At 49.8% G+C, this 16,544-nt stretch overlaps 1 protein-coding gene across 1 annotated transcript in view; it reads right to left on the bottom strand.

The window, feature by feature from the left end:
- Nucleotides 1-1,039: 1,039 nt before the first annotated feature.
- LGI2 (leucine rich repeat LGI family member 2) overlaps nt 1,040-16,544 on the bottom strand; it is a 31,214-nt gene continuing 15,709 nt past the window's right edge. Inside the window, exons 7-8 of the mRNA XM_040625360.1 lie at nt 13,536-13,700; nt 1,040-6,445 (exon numbers count right to left, since the gene is read on the bottom strand). Of these exons, the coding sequence (XP_040481294.1) occupies nt 5,628-6,445; nt 13,536-13,700 (983 nt within the window). The 3' untranslated portion in view covers nt 1,040-5,627. The remainder of the gene's footprint in view (nt 6,446-13,535; nt 13,701-16,544) is intronic.

Genomic DNA, 16,544 nt, shown 5'->3' with positions numbered 1-16,544 from the left:
ACCCTGAGCAGAGGACCCAGCCCAGCTGTGCCAGGACTCCTGACCCACGGGGGCATGCGAGCTAATGACCATGTTTTGTTTTAAGCCACTACATTCATGGTCATTTGTTACACAGCAGTAGAAAACTAATTCAACACATATGGCAAACCAGTGGTTACATAACTAGTTATCACCACGAGCTGTTTCATTGCACAATTAGCCACAGGCCGCTTTGTGATGCAGAAACACTACACCTAGGGTTGTAACTACAGCTTCCTGCAAGTATGACTTTTCCTCTTAACTAGCTTTAAGTCTCCTGAGGGCAAGAACTCTGCTTTTGTACTTTTTAAAAGATTTTATTTATTTATTTGAGAGAGAGAGCGTGCAAGCTCATGAGCAGGGGGAGGGGCAGAGGGAGCGGGAGAAGCAGGCTCCCCTGGGATCATGACATGAGCTGAAGACAGATGCTTCACCGACGGAGCCACCCAGGTGCCCCTCTGCTCTCATACTTCTTAAAAAGCTCCACAGCATATCAAAGTAACTGACATCGGTACACAGTCATATGTGATTTGAATTTTTGACCCTTCATTTGTCCAACGAAACCAAATGGGTCTAAAGACATAGAGACACGAGGCAAACTTTCACTGCACACCTGCTATGTACCAGGTTAGAGCCCCCACATGCAGAGAACAAGACAAAAGTCTTGCCCTCAATTTGTTCATGGTTCAACCCAATCAGTGGGATCTCGTAACCTCATCTTCTCACCACGCAGAGTCAGAGGATGCCCAAAGATCCCTAGAGTTCTTCGCCAATCTGTCAAGATTATGATTCTGCAGCTCACGTAGAGGGTGTAACTGCAAAGTCCCTCTGTGACTTTTTAGTGACTTTTTAGTTTGCAAGTAGAAGCAGAAGTCCCCCGTGGTGCCCATTTTCCATTTAAACAGGGACTAAGCCACGAAGATAAATGGGCATACTCCGCCCTTCCACAATAGCCCATCAGGCCCTCAACTCTGTGACCGGAGTGGGCATATCCATATTCAAGCAGACCAGAGATCAAAGCCACATTAGGCATGAGCTACTTTTTATTCATAGACTTGCAGAATATATCGAATTAAGAGGCATGTTGTTTGTTAACCGTATTTACCAAAAAAGAGCTAAATATATATTCAGCCTTAAAATGGATCCATTGTAGCTTGCATACTGCAAAATTTGCTTTCATATACATATAAACTATTCTTATTTTACCTAAGTTATGCATCTAAGATACATAAAAATGGTACCAAATGGCATATTGGCTTATTTTATCACAGTTCTTATACATTCCTGATAGTCAAAGGGATTGGTAGGGAATGCATAGTTTCCTACTAGGAGAAAGGTAGATTCTGATACAAGTAATGGAATGATGGTAAGGATAAGAGTGCCTCCCTTGGTTTAGATCTCAGCAGCTTTACCACACAATTCTTATTAGCATTACAATGGGCTCTCTTCGTTAATAATTGGCTGTTAATTTGCCTAGTTGTTCCACCCTCTACTTGCCTGGCTGAGGCAAAGGAAATCATGATGACCTTTTTTTTTTCCAGTTTATTTCTACTTTCCCCAAAGATGTTCCTCCCCATCCATCTGCCCTGCTTTTCTGCCCATTCCCGTTAGACCGTCTTAAGTCTGGACCACCTTACTCACTGTGTCAACGACTAGATTACCGCATTCCACTCCAGAGTCCCCGCTCCACAGAATCTTTGGCCACTGCCTAATTAAGGAACCCTCTTCCAAATCTGCGAATGGAGGGGCTGATACTTCTGCAGAAGAATCAGGAAGCTGGCTGAAGAGATTTTCTTTAGGGGGCATGCAAATAGAGCCCCCTCCTGCAGACCTTCATCTCTCTTTCATTATACCCCCGGTCAGAGAAATTTCCATCCCGGGTATTTCTGGCAGCCAAACCTCTAGCATCCCACGCTGATTTTTTTTTTTCCCTAAAAATACACAGCCTCTCATTCCATGGGGAGGAAAAATGCAACACCGGCATTTCCAGCGTGCTCCCCAAGGGCTGATTATGACCTGGAGCAATTCATCATCACTCGTGCATTCGAGTTTTTGGTTGTTCCCTCATAGAACTCTTCTTGTTTATCTTGTGGACGTTGTGACAAGAACCAGATGTGTGTCGACCTCACCATCGCCCCATTGCTATTGCAGGGAGTGTGTGGAGAAGCAACCACGCCAGATAGAAATCCTCTTTAGAACAGAAAATTATCTGAAACTTCTGGAAGACTTTCAAGAGTGGGGCCTTGTGTGTAATAGCAGTCCCGCAGTGTTTAATTGTTAAAGGGACCAGTGGATGAGATGGTGTCTGTTCAGCACGATTTTCCCTCCGGCGATGCATATTTTGTTGCATTTTTTATTTTATCTCAAGGTGTTGCTATGTTCTGAATCATGATGATGAAGTCTTTATTCGGAAGTCATGTCAGGGTGTCACAAAGCAAATGCAAAGCCCACTGTGCAGGGGGAAGGCTCTGCCTTTGCCACTCACTACAGGATAATCTGGAGCAGGCAATTGACTTTGATTTTCACCCCGATTTCCTTCTCTCTGAAATTAGAATACCCACCCGCCAATAAACTGAAGAACTATGAACAAAGGCGATGGACAGAATGGACACTGAAAAAACCTAAAGCATTACTGCAATGCTGGGGGTCTTAGTACCCACTGCCCGAGGACACCGTGCTTTTCCCACCTAAGGATTGTTTTCAGTCTTCGTGAGAGATCTGTTCCTGATCCCACGCTTTAAGGCTGTGTGGCGTGGCCACTTGGCTACGTGGAGGGGCTCAGCCTAGCCACAGAGATTGTAAAGAAGAAACAAGCTGACGAGAAGGCAACCGATGGGTGATAGGAAGGAATGGACAAGATCAGCCCTTCCCAGAACTCTCTCCACAGGGGATGGTCCCGCGAGTCTCTCGGCTTTGGGTTTCTGTTGCTGTTGTCGGGGTTTTTTGGGTTCTTTTTTTGTCTTACATTATTACTGGGAAAATCTTCTTGCAGAAATTGTTTAAACCTGGAGGGATTCTTGAGATGGAGCAGTGAGATTAATGAAGCAAAGCTTCCACCACCTCGTGCCAAGAACATCTAGGCTCCTTGAGCAAGTCAGCCAGAACAAATATTCCCTCCCTGAGAATGGAGACTCTTGTAGGCTGCAGACTCTGATCCTGTCTAGTTTCTTAAGAAGAAAAAGAGAACCTGACTGCAGCCACGTGGACTACTTGCCCTCTTGCCCGTGCCTCGCCCCTAATTCCTTAGATCTTTCTTCCAGCAGCCAATGTCTCCCCTGGACTCGGCAAGCACCCCTGTCCCCAGCACCGCACCCCCGGCTTTCTGGATTTCTGGATTCTAGGCGATGCCCACCAGCACGGTGGGTACAGACCATTTCTCCAGCCACTGCCCCCTCAGAGGGGAAGCTGGGGGGCTGGTGTCTGGTTCCCTAGAGGCAGCCCCATGAAAAGATGCCCCAGTTGCCTTCTCGACAAGCAGCTGGGTGCGGGAACATCATTTCGAGCTGGCACAAGCACTAGGACTGTCGAAACGTCCCCTACCTTGTTTGCCAAGGGCCTGTTTTTCAGCCCAGGCTTCTCTGAGGGATTCCATGTGCCAGAGAGAACTGCTTGCCCATCTTAACAGCCAGCGGAATAGCAGCTCTGCCCCACTTTCCGCTGCTGATGTGCGGATCTGGGCATTTGCAGTCAATTCAAATCAACCGGGAAGGCAAAGGAACGTGGAAGGGTGATTTTGTGCTTCAGAAGTGAAAACAAACCACTTTCCTCCTGTTTGGTTGGTGCCTAGTAGGAAAGTTTCAAGCAGCGACGCTATTCTGTGTGGGGACCGAGCTCATTAAAATCCCCAGTGTCCTAGGCTGGAAGCCCTCTGCCTGCAGTCCCAGGACGTACGCAGGAGCGCCGTTGCAACATCGATGCTATTTATTGCCTTGATCTGCTTTGCTTAAACCAGAAACGACACCGCACTAAATTTGTACCTCCTCACGGCTTGGCAAACGATCATGAAAAAATAACACTCCAGTAGAACATGACTGTGTTGGTTTGGGGGCTACAAGAGACGCTGGTGGGCGGCTCTTTCCGAGCTGCTCCTAAAATCTACTTCATAGCCTCGGGAGAGAACCAGCCAATCAGGCAGAGAACATCCCCTGGGACGTTTCCGCAAAATCAGACCCCGTGGGCGTCCCCATAACCCACACCAGACAAGCCCAGTCTGAAACAGACCCTCCGGCCCTCTGAGCACAGACCTGGTCTGTGGGATGCAGCGGGTCTAACGCTAAAGCTGGTCCCCGATGATCGGCTGAGCCCCCCAGCCTATTCAGGATGAGCCCCCTGCCCGTACGTGGTCCCGCGTCAGGCCGTGAGCCCCAGGGGACTTTCCTTTGCTAAACTACTGGGAAAGAAAGGGCGCACTGGTGTCAGGAGCACCCCGGCTTCTGCCATCTGATGCTTCAGCCCCTCCAGAAGGGCTGCCCTGGCGGCAGCAGCAAGAGCACCCCGACCAAGCAGGACCGACGCAGGAGTAGGGAGGAAGGCGGGTGGGCAGGAAGGTAGGTTGGTATTCAATGACTTGAAATAGGAAGCTGCCCAGAGGGCACAGACATGCACAAATCAAAGGGCCACCTCTAGGTTTCAAAGTACAGTGGGGCTTGTGTCAAGTCCCCTTTGATCCCACAAAATCCTGCTTCAAAAATTCTACCAAATGCTCATCAGATGGAAAGACCTGCTCTATTGCTTTAAAGGACGGGATGAAAAGCACCGTTCAGTCTTTGGCCTGTCTGCTGGTTACCCACACACTCAAAGAACGGGTTCAGGGGAGCAGCCGAGTCATGGAGGGCGTCTCACAAGCAATGTTGCTCTGACTGCCACGGGGTCGGCTCTGAACCACAAGGAAGAGGGGAGGAAGCCTTTGTCTCACTCACGGGCCAACGGCCGTGCAGGGCCTGGATGCGTGTCTGCAGAGTATTCTCTCTGGCAAAGGAAGCGATGGCCAACATTGTTTTGTTAACGTCCTCATGACAAGCATCCACACGAGCCAATGAACTAGCCAACGTTCTGCTATGAAGGGGGCTTCAGGAAACTGAAATGACTCAAAATAGCATTGCTGAGTGTTATCAGATTTTTAAACGAATCATCAGCATATCTTTTCAGCTGACTTTGGCTTGAAGAGTTCTTACCAGAAAAGATTGCTAAAATGAAACGAGAAGGGCCCATAGTTTGTTTGGTCTTTTTCTGTTGGTTTTTTTTTTTTTTTTCATTGTAAGAGCTGTCCCATCTTATCCGATTTCTTCCTTCTTTATAAAAAAAAGAAGAAGAAGAAGAAAAAGCAAAAAGCACATTACTTTCCTAGGTGGTGAGAGTTAATGCTGTACTCTTTGCTCAGAGATAACAGGCTCTACGATGTCTTTTTAAATGGGAGAATGGACATGTCATGCAGTTAGCCAATAAATGCAATCCCTGATTGAAATGTGAGTTCTAAAATGTTGAAAACTTCTAACTAGTTCCCCAGGGCGTTTTTAATTGCGGAGCTCTGAACTTGGCTTTGTATTTGCTTCTCGGTCCTCTCTCGTGAAAGCTAGGGCTACGTGTTTTTAAACGCACCAATCACACCTTCACAAACTTAAGTCAACGACTATATGTTCAAAAATCTTTGTTTTCCCTTTGAAACTGGATGCAAAAAAGAAATCTCTCCTGTCAGTGGAGACAGCTGTGAAGGAACGAGGTGCCTGCACATAGATCTCCTTGAACTTTTTGAATAGCTGCTTTTCTTTATCCCACTGGTAGATCTGGGAGAACGTATAGTCACTCCCCAGGGCCAGGTAGTGATTATCTTTAAAGGAAAAGGGCTGCAGGGTCATGGCCCCCCGGGATGGGAGAGCCTGGATCTCCACAAACTGCTTACTATTCCACCTCATGACCCTGGAGTCCCCGATGAAGCGGGTGAGGGAAAGGTAGAGGGCATTCTGCATCCTAAAACTCTTCACGGCCAGCACGTCCTCCATGTTGGGGATGTCACTGTGGGGGACAAACTTCTTAGAGCTTTTATTCCACTGGAGGATGATGGGGACCTGGGAGCGGCTGGACAGAATCAGATGCGACTTCCCGTCTATATCGACGAACTCCGCATCCGTGTCCCTGAACCACTCGTGCAGAGACTGGTAGGAGTAGAACCCTTTGCTGTTCCATTTATACACCGTGGACAGACCGGCTTTGGAGCTGTCCGCGATGATGAAGAAGGTCTCGTCCTCGATCTGAAACAGCTCGATGTCGTTGGGCTTGGAAATGCGAGAGACTTCGATGTCTTGGAATTTGACAAACTTGGTCCAGCTCTCATCGTATCTGTAGATGTGAGAGCCGCCAAAGAGCTGGGCCACCACCACGAAAACCTGGTCGTCGATGAGGATGGCCTTACAGCCCACGATGGACTGACCTGTGGCCCCAAGAGAAACAAGAGGGGATTAGGGCATTGCAGGGAGAAATGCTCCTCCGTAGTGAAACTGGAACCCTTGTGAACCGGAAAATGGGGACAGATGTAAAGAAATATGAGAAATGGGGCAGCTGATGCGGAAAACAGCATGGCAGCTTCTCGACGAATTGAACATAGAAATACCATATGACCCGGCAATTGCACGACTGGGTCCATACCCAAAAGTACTGAACGCAGGGTCTCTAAGAGATTTGCACACCCATGTTTATAGCAGCATTATTCACAACAGCCAAAAAGTGGAAGCAACCCCAGGGTCCACCGATGGATGAATGGATAAACAAAACATGGTGTATACACACAGTGGAACGTTGCTCGGCCTTCAAAAGGAAGGAAACCCTGACATGGGACACATGACAATACAGACAAACGGTGAGGGCATTATCCTAAGTGAAATAAAGACAGTCACAAAAAGATAATAATATATGATTCCACTTATATGAGGTCCCTAAAGTAGTCAGATCCCTAGAGACAGAAAACAGAATGATGGGGACCGGGGGCTGGGGAAGAGGGGAGAATGGGGAGTTAGCGTTTAATGGATACAGAGTTTGAGTTTTTCAAGATGAAAAGAGTTCCAGAGATGGTTTGCATGACACCGTGAAGGCACTTCACACTACTGAACGGTACACTTAGAGATGGTTAAGACGGTAAGTTTTATGTTCTGTATATTTTCCCACAATTAAAACATTTTTAAAAACCTTGAAAAAATGTGCCTCCATTAAGTGCTGGCCTCCTGGCCTCTGGTGTCTTTAGAAGCAGGAGTACAATTCAGGAAATGCACCAACACCCAAGGAGCTGTCTTCATGCTAGTCAAACAGAACTTTCCAACTCCAGACAGTGGAAGGAAACAAATGCTCTTCTGTTCGGGGCGTGGGGGTAAGGGAGGGTAAAAAGGTAGGAGTCAGGTCTCAGAGACAGAAGGAAAAGAATGTAATGAGGGGCTTGTGAAGACATTTGGTCCCTTCTGATTTCTGGAGCCAAAGGAAGGAATGGAGGCGGAACAGGGGAGTGTTAAGCCTTGTGACTCTAGACCAGGTCGCCCAGGGGTTGAAAGGCAGCTCGTAGCTCACAAGCTTTCTGACCCAGTGCCGGTTAACTCTGTCTCAGGCTCCCTGTCTGTAGAACGAGGGTGCTATTCGCATTGACCTTCCAGGGTTAGTGAAGACTAAGTGAGAAAATTCACGCTGTTTTTAGAACAGAGCACCCACAAACAGGAAGTGGTCAACAATTAGTAGCTCTCATTACTGGATAATTAAAAGAACTGTCTTGATAATGAAAAGACCTCGGCCCTTTAAAATCTCCCATAGCCGGCACTGCGTAAACACCTGTAGAATGGTCAGTGACCTGAATGATCTGGCTCAGGAGGCCAGAACCGGGACTCTGCTGGAAAAGGGGAACTCTCCTGTCCGCACCACTTCCTGCCATCTTCTCCCATGCTGCACCGGGACCCCCAGGCCTTCCCCAACCTCCTCTTCCAACCAGCAAGCAATAGGACCACCTATATCAAAAGAGGACTGACCCCACATCTAGATCACTGGATTGAAAGTTATTTCTTTCCCCTGAATTTCTAGGCAATTTGGAGCAATGTGAATTTGGTCTGTAAATTACAAGGATAATTATCGAATTCCTGTCTCCAGTATTACTTTGGGGGCAGCTAGTGGCGAGTTTTTAGAGTGATACTTACTTTTCTCTTTCACTGTTTTGGCCTTCTTGCAAGAACCTGGTTCCTTTCTTTTGCTTAAAACCAATTATTCCTTTTTTTCCCCTGAGTATAAAAGTTTTCAATGTTCCCCAAAGTAAATTTTTTTAAAATATTTTATTTATTTATTCGACAGAGAGAGAGACAGCCAGCGAGAGAGGGAACACAAGCAGGGGGAGTGGGAGAAGAAGAAGCAGGCTCGTAGCAGAAGAGCCTGATGTGGGGCTCGATCCCGTAACGCCGGGATCACGCTCTGAGCCGAAGGCAGACGCTTAACCGCTGTGCCACCCAGGCGCCCCCCCCAAAGCAAATTTTGAAAGTAATAGGCAGCATTTATAGTGTGAACTATGACCGGGCACTATAATAAGCACTTTACGTGTATTCACTCATTTAATCCTTACAAGGATTGATGAGACCAGTACTATCATCGTCATCAGCATTATAATCATCCTCATTTCATAAAGGGTAAAACTGAGGCACAGAGAAGTAAAGTAACTTATACAAGGCCACACAGCTAGTATGTGTGGGAGCCTGGGATCTAAATCTGGGTAGTCCGGCTTCAGTCTACACTCAACTGCCAACGTGCCAAAAAGCACCAAGAGGAAAATCAAAATTACTTGTACTGCAAAGCTGAAATAACATTTGACATCTTGATATATTTCCTTAATCGTTACATACTCGAATGTGCTTTATAAAAATTAATTTGGGGGGCACCTGGGTGGCTCAGTCGGTTAAGCATCTGTCTTTGGCTCAGGTCATGGTCCCGGGGTCTTGGGATCGAGCCCCGCGGCAGGGGGGGGCTCCCTGCTGTGCTTGTCCCTTTCCCTATGACCACCGCTCCCCCTCCCCTGCTGATGTGCTCTCTCAAAAAAAGAAATAAAATCTTTAAAAATAAATAAATTAATAAATTTGGGTTTATAGGATACATGAGCTTTTTACAACCTACTCTTTTTTCATTTGACCACTATATTGGAAACATTTCCCGTTACTGCACCTTCTACGACTTGAGTTTTAAATACTGTAAGATATTCCATTGTATGGGTGTATCCTATTTTTAACAAATCCCCTATTGTTGGACACTGCAGTTATTTCTAGCTTTTCATTATTTTGAGTAACATGTTTCCGTGTAGAGAAATCCTTTTTGAAAACCATCTGGCAGTGTTCTTAAATGTAGGCATTGCCGGGGTAAACGTTGTGCACGCTTTGAAGGCTTCTGGATTTAAACTACCAAACTGTTCTCTGGAAGCTGCATTGACCCCCCCCCCCCCCCCCCCGCCGTAACACTAACTGCGAGCGCATATTCCTTGTCCCCCTTCTGAGTGGGGGGACCCCCTCCCTAGCTAGGGAGGTCCCTGCCACCCAGGAGTGTCCTGCAGGCCTGCCTGTCTCAGCTGAAAGAATTCCTTCCTTGGAGATGTTCCAGAACACCTCTGTCCAGCTAAACACTTTTAGTCTATAGAACCGTCAATAGCAGCAGAGATCATCGTGTGTGTGTGTGTTTTAATGTAGGCTGGAACATACCTGGCATGGAGAAATCAAAGGCAAACAAAATAAACCAAAAACAGGAAAGCTGAGAAGAGATGTAGAAGGAAAAAAGGAGAAAATATGAAGTGTAAACCCTTGGGGTGACCCTGATCGTGGCTTTCTCTCTCTTCCCAAAAGTGGATGCAGGGCTGGAACTGACCCTTTGACACCATGCCCGCCAGGATGGCAAAGGAAGACGCACGCATGTGCCCCTCCCATTGCTCAGAGCCCCAGTCTTGCCGGGCATGGATTGAGAAAACCCTGCCAGCCCTTGCAGACTCTAGGATCACTCTGTGATCAAGCAAGATGACAAATGAGACATTCATGGCCCGTGAGCGGAGACTGGGTCCGTGTTTACCTTGATCTTGTTCAAGGCAAGTGGTTTCAGGGCTGTGCCCTTGCTTGTCCATTTGTCATCTGCCTGGCACATGTGTGCCTCGGGCTCTCCTTCACACCAGGCTCAATCCCAGCTCGCCACACTCCCTCCTGCGCTGACGGATCCATGGGGCTGCTGTAACCACCCGCTTCCCCTGCTCCCTTGGGGCGTTCCATGCTCGCCCCTCCTTTCCTACGTTGATGAGAGTTAGGGAGAAGTTTACCTGAAGTGAAAGATTTAGGGTCTGGGACGGGGGGAGAAGGAGGACTGCTCCTTTTTTTATCCCCAGGGGATAAAACTGACATTTGCTGAGGATTTACTATACAAAGCCGGGCGGCTTTGCGCCAAGTGTTACACACATGATCCCCATTAAATTCTCATGGGTCCAATATGGTGATGATCCCATTTTACAGATGAAATGAGAATTCATAGTACTACCATTTTACAGATGAAAGGGGCTCGTGGAAAGTAACTAACTTGGCCGAGGTCACCAGCTAGAAAGATCTGGAGCCAGTTTTATCAAAAATGAGCCTGATGTTGCTGGAGCTCACGGGCTGAATTAGCCTGCTGTTGTAACTTGTTTCTCAGGCTTGGCCGTGAAGAGGACCTAGGTGGGCGTCATGGGGGGCTGCCCACCACTCAGAAGATTGAGAATGAGGGGCCGAGGAGCCCCCAGAAACTAGCAAGGCGCAGCCGTGGCTCGGGCCCTGGCCACACTCGGTGCGCGCTCCCGCCAGCTTCCTACACACCAAGGCTGCGGCCTACTCAGGGCCCTGGCCATCAGCACATGCTCGCATTCCTCATCAGCTTCTTGGCTAATCGCTCTGTTTCCGCCTTTGTCCCCTGTCCCCAACACAGGCTACTCACAGCCCAGCACCCTACGCCAGGCCCCTGCCTCGTCCTGGGCAGCCCTGCGGACCTCGGCGCAAAGCCCACTGGGGTTCTGCACAGCACGCAGATTAAAAACCCACTTCCTTCCCAGGACCTGCAAGGCCCCCGAGATCGGCCCTCCTTACCTTGCTGACTTTGTCTCCTGCAGCTTTCCCTCTGGAGCATTTTGTTCAAGCTCAAATGGCCCCCTGGAGGACCCAAACAGGAAAGCCTCCCGCCGCTGGACCTTTGCACTTGCTGTCGCTTCTGTCTGGAATGCTTCCTCCCCACACTGTCCCCATGGATCAACGCCACATGTCCCATTCTTCTTCTCCAAACAGCCTTCCTCACAAGCGCTTCAGCAGGCACAATCTAAAATGTCAACACTCCCACGGCCGGCTCTTCAAAACTCCCATCCCCGCCTTCCTTTCCCTCCTTAGTGCGTTGCTATCTGATGTATAATTGTCTTTTTTATTGTCTCTTGCTCCTATTATAATGCAAACCCGTGGACAGTGGAGGTTTTCATCTGGCCTGGGCACAGCTGTGGCCCCAGCACCTAGACTCTGTCTAGCTCTGAGTAAGGGCTCAAGAAATCCTTGTGAATGAATGAATGAATGAATGACTTGATGAACGTAGGGATGCGACCAGCTGCAGACTGCCGGAAGGGCAAGTAGAGGGAAAGCTGTCCCTTCCTACCAAGGTCAACCTGAGAGAGGAAGGGGTGAGATGCAGCAGGGACAGGCCTTGGGCTCTGCCCCCAGAGTGGTTCAGCATGCCTGAGCCTTGGTCTCTCCCTCCGTAAAGGTGTGAGAAGGAAGCCGACATTCATTAAGAACAGCTCGCTGGGTGCCCGGCACGCACTGACTCCTCACAACAGCCACGTAAAGTACATGTGCTGCGCCTTCTACAGATGAGGAAACCGAGCCCCAAAGGCCACAGCCCATATTACATCTCAGTGCCTGGCAGAGTCCGGAGTCCAATCCACGTTCATCAGTTTTTAAAACCCGAGCTCTTTATCATCTCTATGCCCCCTTTCTCCTGAGCCGAGCTTCTGTCCCCCACCTGTGGGCTGGCACCCCATGCCAAGACCGCAAGGGGCCGTTGTAAGTTTCCAAGGAGACAAACCGGCGCCCGGCACCTTATGGGCCTGCAAGCAGGGTTGGCAAGCGGCACTACTGTGAAAACCCCCAGGCCAAAGCAAAGCCTCACTTCGCTCCCACCTCCTAGCGTGGGGTGGGAGGAGGGGAGGCCAAGGGACCAGCCCCTGCATCCCTCACCCGTCTCCCAAGTCTGGACAAAGAGGCAAGCAAAGAGCAAGTGGATAGCGGGCCTCCCCTTCCTTTTTTCCTTTAACATGGACCGGGTTTAGGGTCCCAGGGCCTGGGCTTCCTCGACAGGTTCACCTGCGGTGCTCTGTGCTGACCATGCACCTGGTGGGAGCACGGCCACTCTCAGGAGCGGGAGCTCAGCACTGGGAGGCCAGGTGTCCACACAGCAGAGGCGCGTCTGACGTGGCATCTTTGGGGCTTCGGGAGCGCCTGTGTGCCTCACAGACCTCTCAGGGCTGCTGGGATGAGGCTCGTTAGCATCTCTGCTCTGGGAGGGGTGAAACCACTCCCTGCCTCCCTCCACCCCTGCAACTGCTGCAAAACCACTTTGCGCCTGAGAGCTTCCTAGGAGCCTTCTGATCTAGACCGTCTACCTGCCGGGCTGCAAAGCACGGTGCTGCTCTAACTCCAGATGGGGAACCACTGAAGGAAATCCTCCCACGGGGTCACAACTGGGTTACCGCGGCACTATGACGTCAATATGATTATCAGATTGCACTTGATAAATGAGAAGTCTTCAAAAGATTATTGGCTTTACCTACTTATTTAAAAAGCAAGTAAAAAAATAAATTAAAGCTAAAAAGCAAGTAGATGGCCCATTTTTAGTAGCGCTGAGACACTGGGCTCCTGACAGTGTTGAAAGAAGCATTAACTAGTTCTCAGCCCAAAGGCATGAATTTAGAGAGCCATTTATTCTTATTTTGTTTGTATTTATTTAAAGGCAGCAGTGATCACCAGGACCTGGCAAGATGGCAGCAGGAATAAGTCATAGAGTGTGTCTGAGTGTGCGTGGATGTGTACCTGTGTGTGCACGTGTGCATGTGTGTATCAACATATTAGTTAACAATCAGCATAGCAAAAGTGTAAAGTCTATCATTTATCTACTAAAAAGCTGTTGCAGTCTTAGGCTGCCCGAAGAGCTCCGGATTAAGGGATTCTCAGGTGACTTCTCACCACGACTGGAAACTGCCTCCCACCACATGCAACCCATCCTCTCTCCCTTTTCAAAGGATTACAAATGATAAATAAGATCACCATCCCCAGTTTCTGTTCTCGCCAACAACTGACCACGTTGAGAAAGAATCAGAGAGAAGAGGGTGGGCTGGCACGTGTTCTCCGACTCTAGCCAAGTCAGAGAGCCAGGCCTTCCCTCCTTGGGATGCCAGAATGCTTCTTCTCTCACCTGCTTGAGGCCACAATGAGATGAGGTCAATACATCTGATCGAAGTCACAACACACCTGTAATGTTGTCATAGCTCCGGAAATTCATTTCGATGTGGTCCCACTCCAGCACCATGCAGTTTTCCATGCTGGGCTGAGCGATGGCCACGTACACGTCATTCTTGGAGTTGAACGTATCCACCGAAACCGACTGGTAGGGCAAAGTCTGATGAACAACAAAATCTGGGAACGGGTATTTAAAAAAAGAGTCTCCGTGAGATCCCTGGTGGGAATTATCAACCGCCATTACCCTTCTACCCTTCGTAGCACCGGTTCTGAGGAGGGACCGGGAAGGAGGGAGGGGGGACCAGAGAGAAGCAACACACATGTCACAGCGAGTTTTACTCTGGAAGATTCTAGAAGGGTTCTGCCTTGGAGAGGATGATGAATGCACAGTTTGTAATCAGCTTCTTTGAGACAAACAGCTCACAGCTTGGCTACCGGATCGCAAAGTTTTAAACAAATTTGGTGAGACCTGGCTTTCAAAAACACCAGTGAAACGACGCCACGGAACACCATTCCAGAAACGATCATGAAAATCACTCTGGGAAGACGGCTGCGGTGGTCACAGGGGTTTGGGAAATGCTGTGTTTCTAGCCGTCTCAGGATGGCCCCGGAAGCTAAACACCTGTCTCATTTGTTTGCTGGGGCACTTCTCACGCTCACCTGCCAAGGCGATTGCTTCAGCGGCTGTGAGACTCCCACACGCCCCCACTCCAGGTTCTAAACCAAAAATGTAAACTCCCCAAGGGCACGCTGCCCTTTGGGGAACCGAACCACGCCGTCTGACACAGACTCAGAGATTTATGAAGCCCGCGGAGCAGGGAAGGTAACCGAAGTACGTTTATTGGTTGGTGCGCTCAGGGGTAAGCCACGGCTCTGCCCGCGATCTGCACAGTGTCCCGCGGTGCCACGAACAGTTCCGGCTCTGCTGGATTTGCAAGCCACGTGGAACCGTCCTCTCTGAGCACATGCTCTACTCCTACCCTTAACGTGAAGTCAACACTCCTCACCCGAAGGCCCCTAGCGACCACGGACTCACTGTGCTATGACCTTGGTAAGGAGGTACGATTTCCCCAAGGAACCGGGTGCGCGTGCCCCGGGACGGAGGCGAGGGGAGTCGGTGTGTGTGGGAGCTAGAGAACCAGTGAAGAAAGAATTAAGACAAACACACAAACCACTGAGGAAGTGCAAGGTAAGTTGTTTCTCCGGCTAGAGCTCCTTCAATGTGCACCCCGCTTCTCGGCAGGCTAACCGCACCCAGGGTCAAATGATGGTGGACGTCTGGCTGAGGGAAGTCGGTGCTCTGAGAAAACCCTGGCTCTGCCCCTCCCCTGCCCTCCCATCCCTAGCCCTGCCTGCTCAGGCCACATGTCTCCTGCAAAGCCGCCCCAGATCCAAGCACAGGACTCTGTCCTCACTCACTGAATTCATAACTAGGCACGGCTGTTCAAATCTTACTCTTCACGAATCTCCAGCAGAGAGACTTCAGAGTCGGCTTGGAGAAATGGGAAAGATCTTAGAGCCTTGAGCCGTTTCGCAGCCAGAGGCTGCCGCTCAGAGAGGGCGTGCGCCCGGCCATGGCCGCACAGCCATCGTCTTGTGCTCCTGAACCAAGGGCTGCCTGAGGCCAGGGCTGGATCCCACTCTCCTGAGAGCCTCCCAGGGCATAAGCCCATGGTGAGCACTCAAGAAATAACTTAGATCCGAAGCCTCATAAATGCGGTGAAATGAGAGAGACAGTAAAGGGGTGGGCCACTCGGTGGGGAGCAAAGGCCGGGTAATGCAGATGGGGCAGACGCAGGAACGGACGGGGGAGACTGAGAGCCGCTGAGGTCATGCTGTGGTGGGAAGAGTAGAGAGCGGATGAGAAGACCAGGTATGGTCGGGGGCGGGAGAAGGAAGCAGGGCCGAGGGAGAGAGGGCAGCATGAGGCCCAGGAAAGAGCTCTGTGCCTGGATTCAGACCCCTTGAAACTGCTCCCGGTGCTTGACTCCCTGACATGGCCTCAGTTTACTTCCGTGCCATATGGGGGGAGGATTCTTACCTGCCAAGCTTGATGGCAGGGACGCACTGGTAATGGTGGTGGAAATGCCCATCTCAGGGCGTGGCACGTAGTAGGTGCTTCAGAAATATGGAGTTGAGGTCTGAGAAAGGACAGTGTGCCTCCTCTGTCCCAGCCATCCCTGGGCTGTCTCTTGAACTATCCATTCGAACGGCATCTAAGATAACACGGCAGAGCTGTGACTCCAATGTCTTGCTGAGTGACCTTGGGGAAGTTATTTTACCTCTGTCTGGCTCAGTGTCCTCACTGGATATTTTAGTTCTTACTCACTTCGAGTTGTGCATAGCACACAGTGAGGGCTCAAAACATGTTCACTTTTGGAGGTGTCCCTATCCCTATTCTGAGTATACAGTAGGTGCTTAATAAATGCTTGCTGGCAGAGGAGTGTGGGAGGGCTGGCCTTGCCCACCCCGCGGTCCACTCTGAAGACTGCGTGGGGAGGAGGTTGGGGATGAATGAATGATGCATGCACGCAGGGGCAGGGAGAAGAGGGAGAAGCAAAGAAGCAAGAAGCAGCCGAGGGAGAGTGGGGACAAGTGCTCTCCTCACCCCCAGAGCTGGGAGCAGAGCATCCACAAGAGCTGAGGCTTTAGGAAAGACAGGCTGGGCTTTCGGTTCCCGCTTGTATTGGCAGCTCTGTGACCTTGAGCAAGAAACTAGAGCCTCAGGGTCCACATCAGTAAAATCAGGGTGACACCTCTTTCGTGAGGTTGCTGTAGAGACTAAGTAAGAGAGTGTAAGTGTTAGCATCGGAGCCTTGTGTAGGGGCAGCTGGATACCATAGCTTTACGTACCAGCTTCGTATGCTCTAGAACAGTGACTGTGTGCAGCTGCTGCGTGAACACTTAGGAAGCATCACAATGGCTCCCAGCCCTGCCCTTTTGCCAAACCCCACAAATACCAGCTGCTACTCCATCAAGGAGCAAACACGGACAAAACTCAACCTGGAGATACACGGAAAA

The sequence above is a fragment of the Ursus maritimus genome, unplaced genomic scaffold (genome assembly GCF_017311325.1).
Source record: "Ursus maritimus isolate PB19 unplaced genomic scaffold, ASM1731132v1 scaffold_8, whole genome shotgun sequence".
Lineage (NCBI taxonomy): Eukaryota > Metazoa > Chordata > Mammalia > Carnivora > Ursidae > Ursus > Ursus maritimus.
Note: the sequence above shows the minus strand (reverse complement) of the source record. Positions and strands in the feature narration are given on the sequence as shown.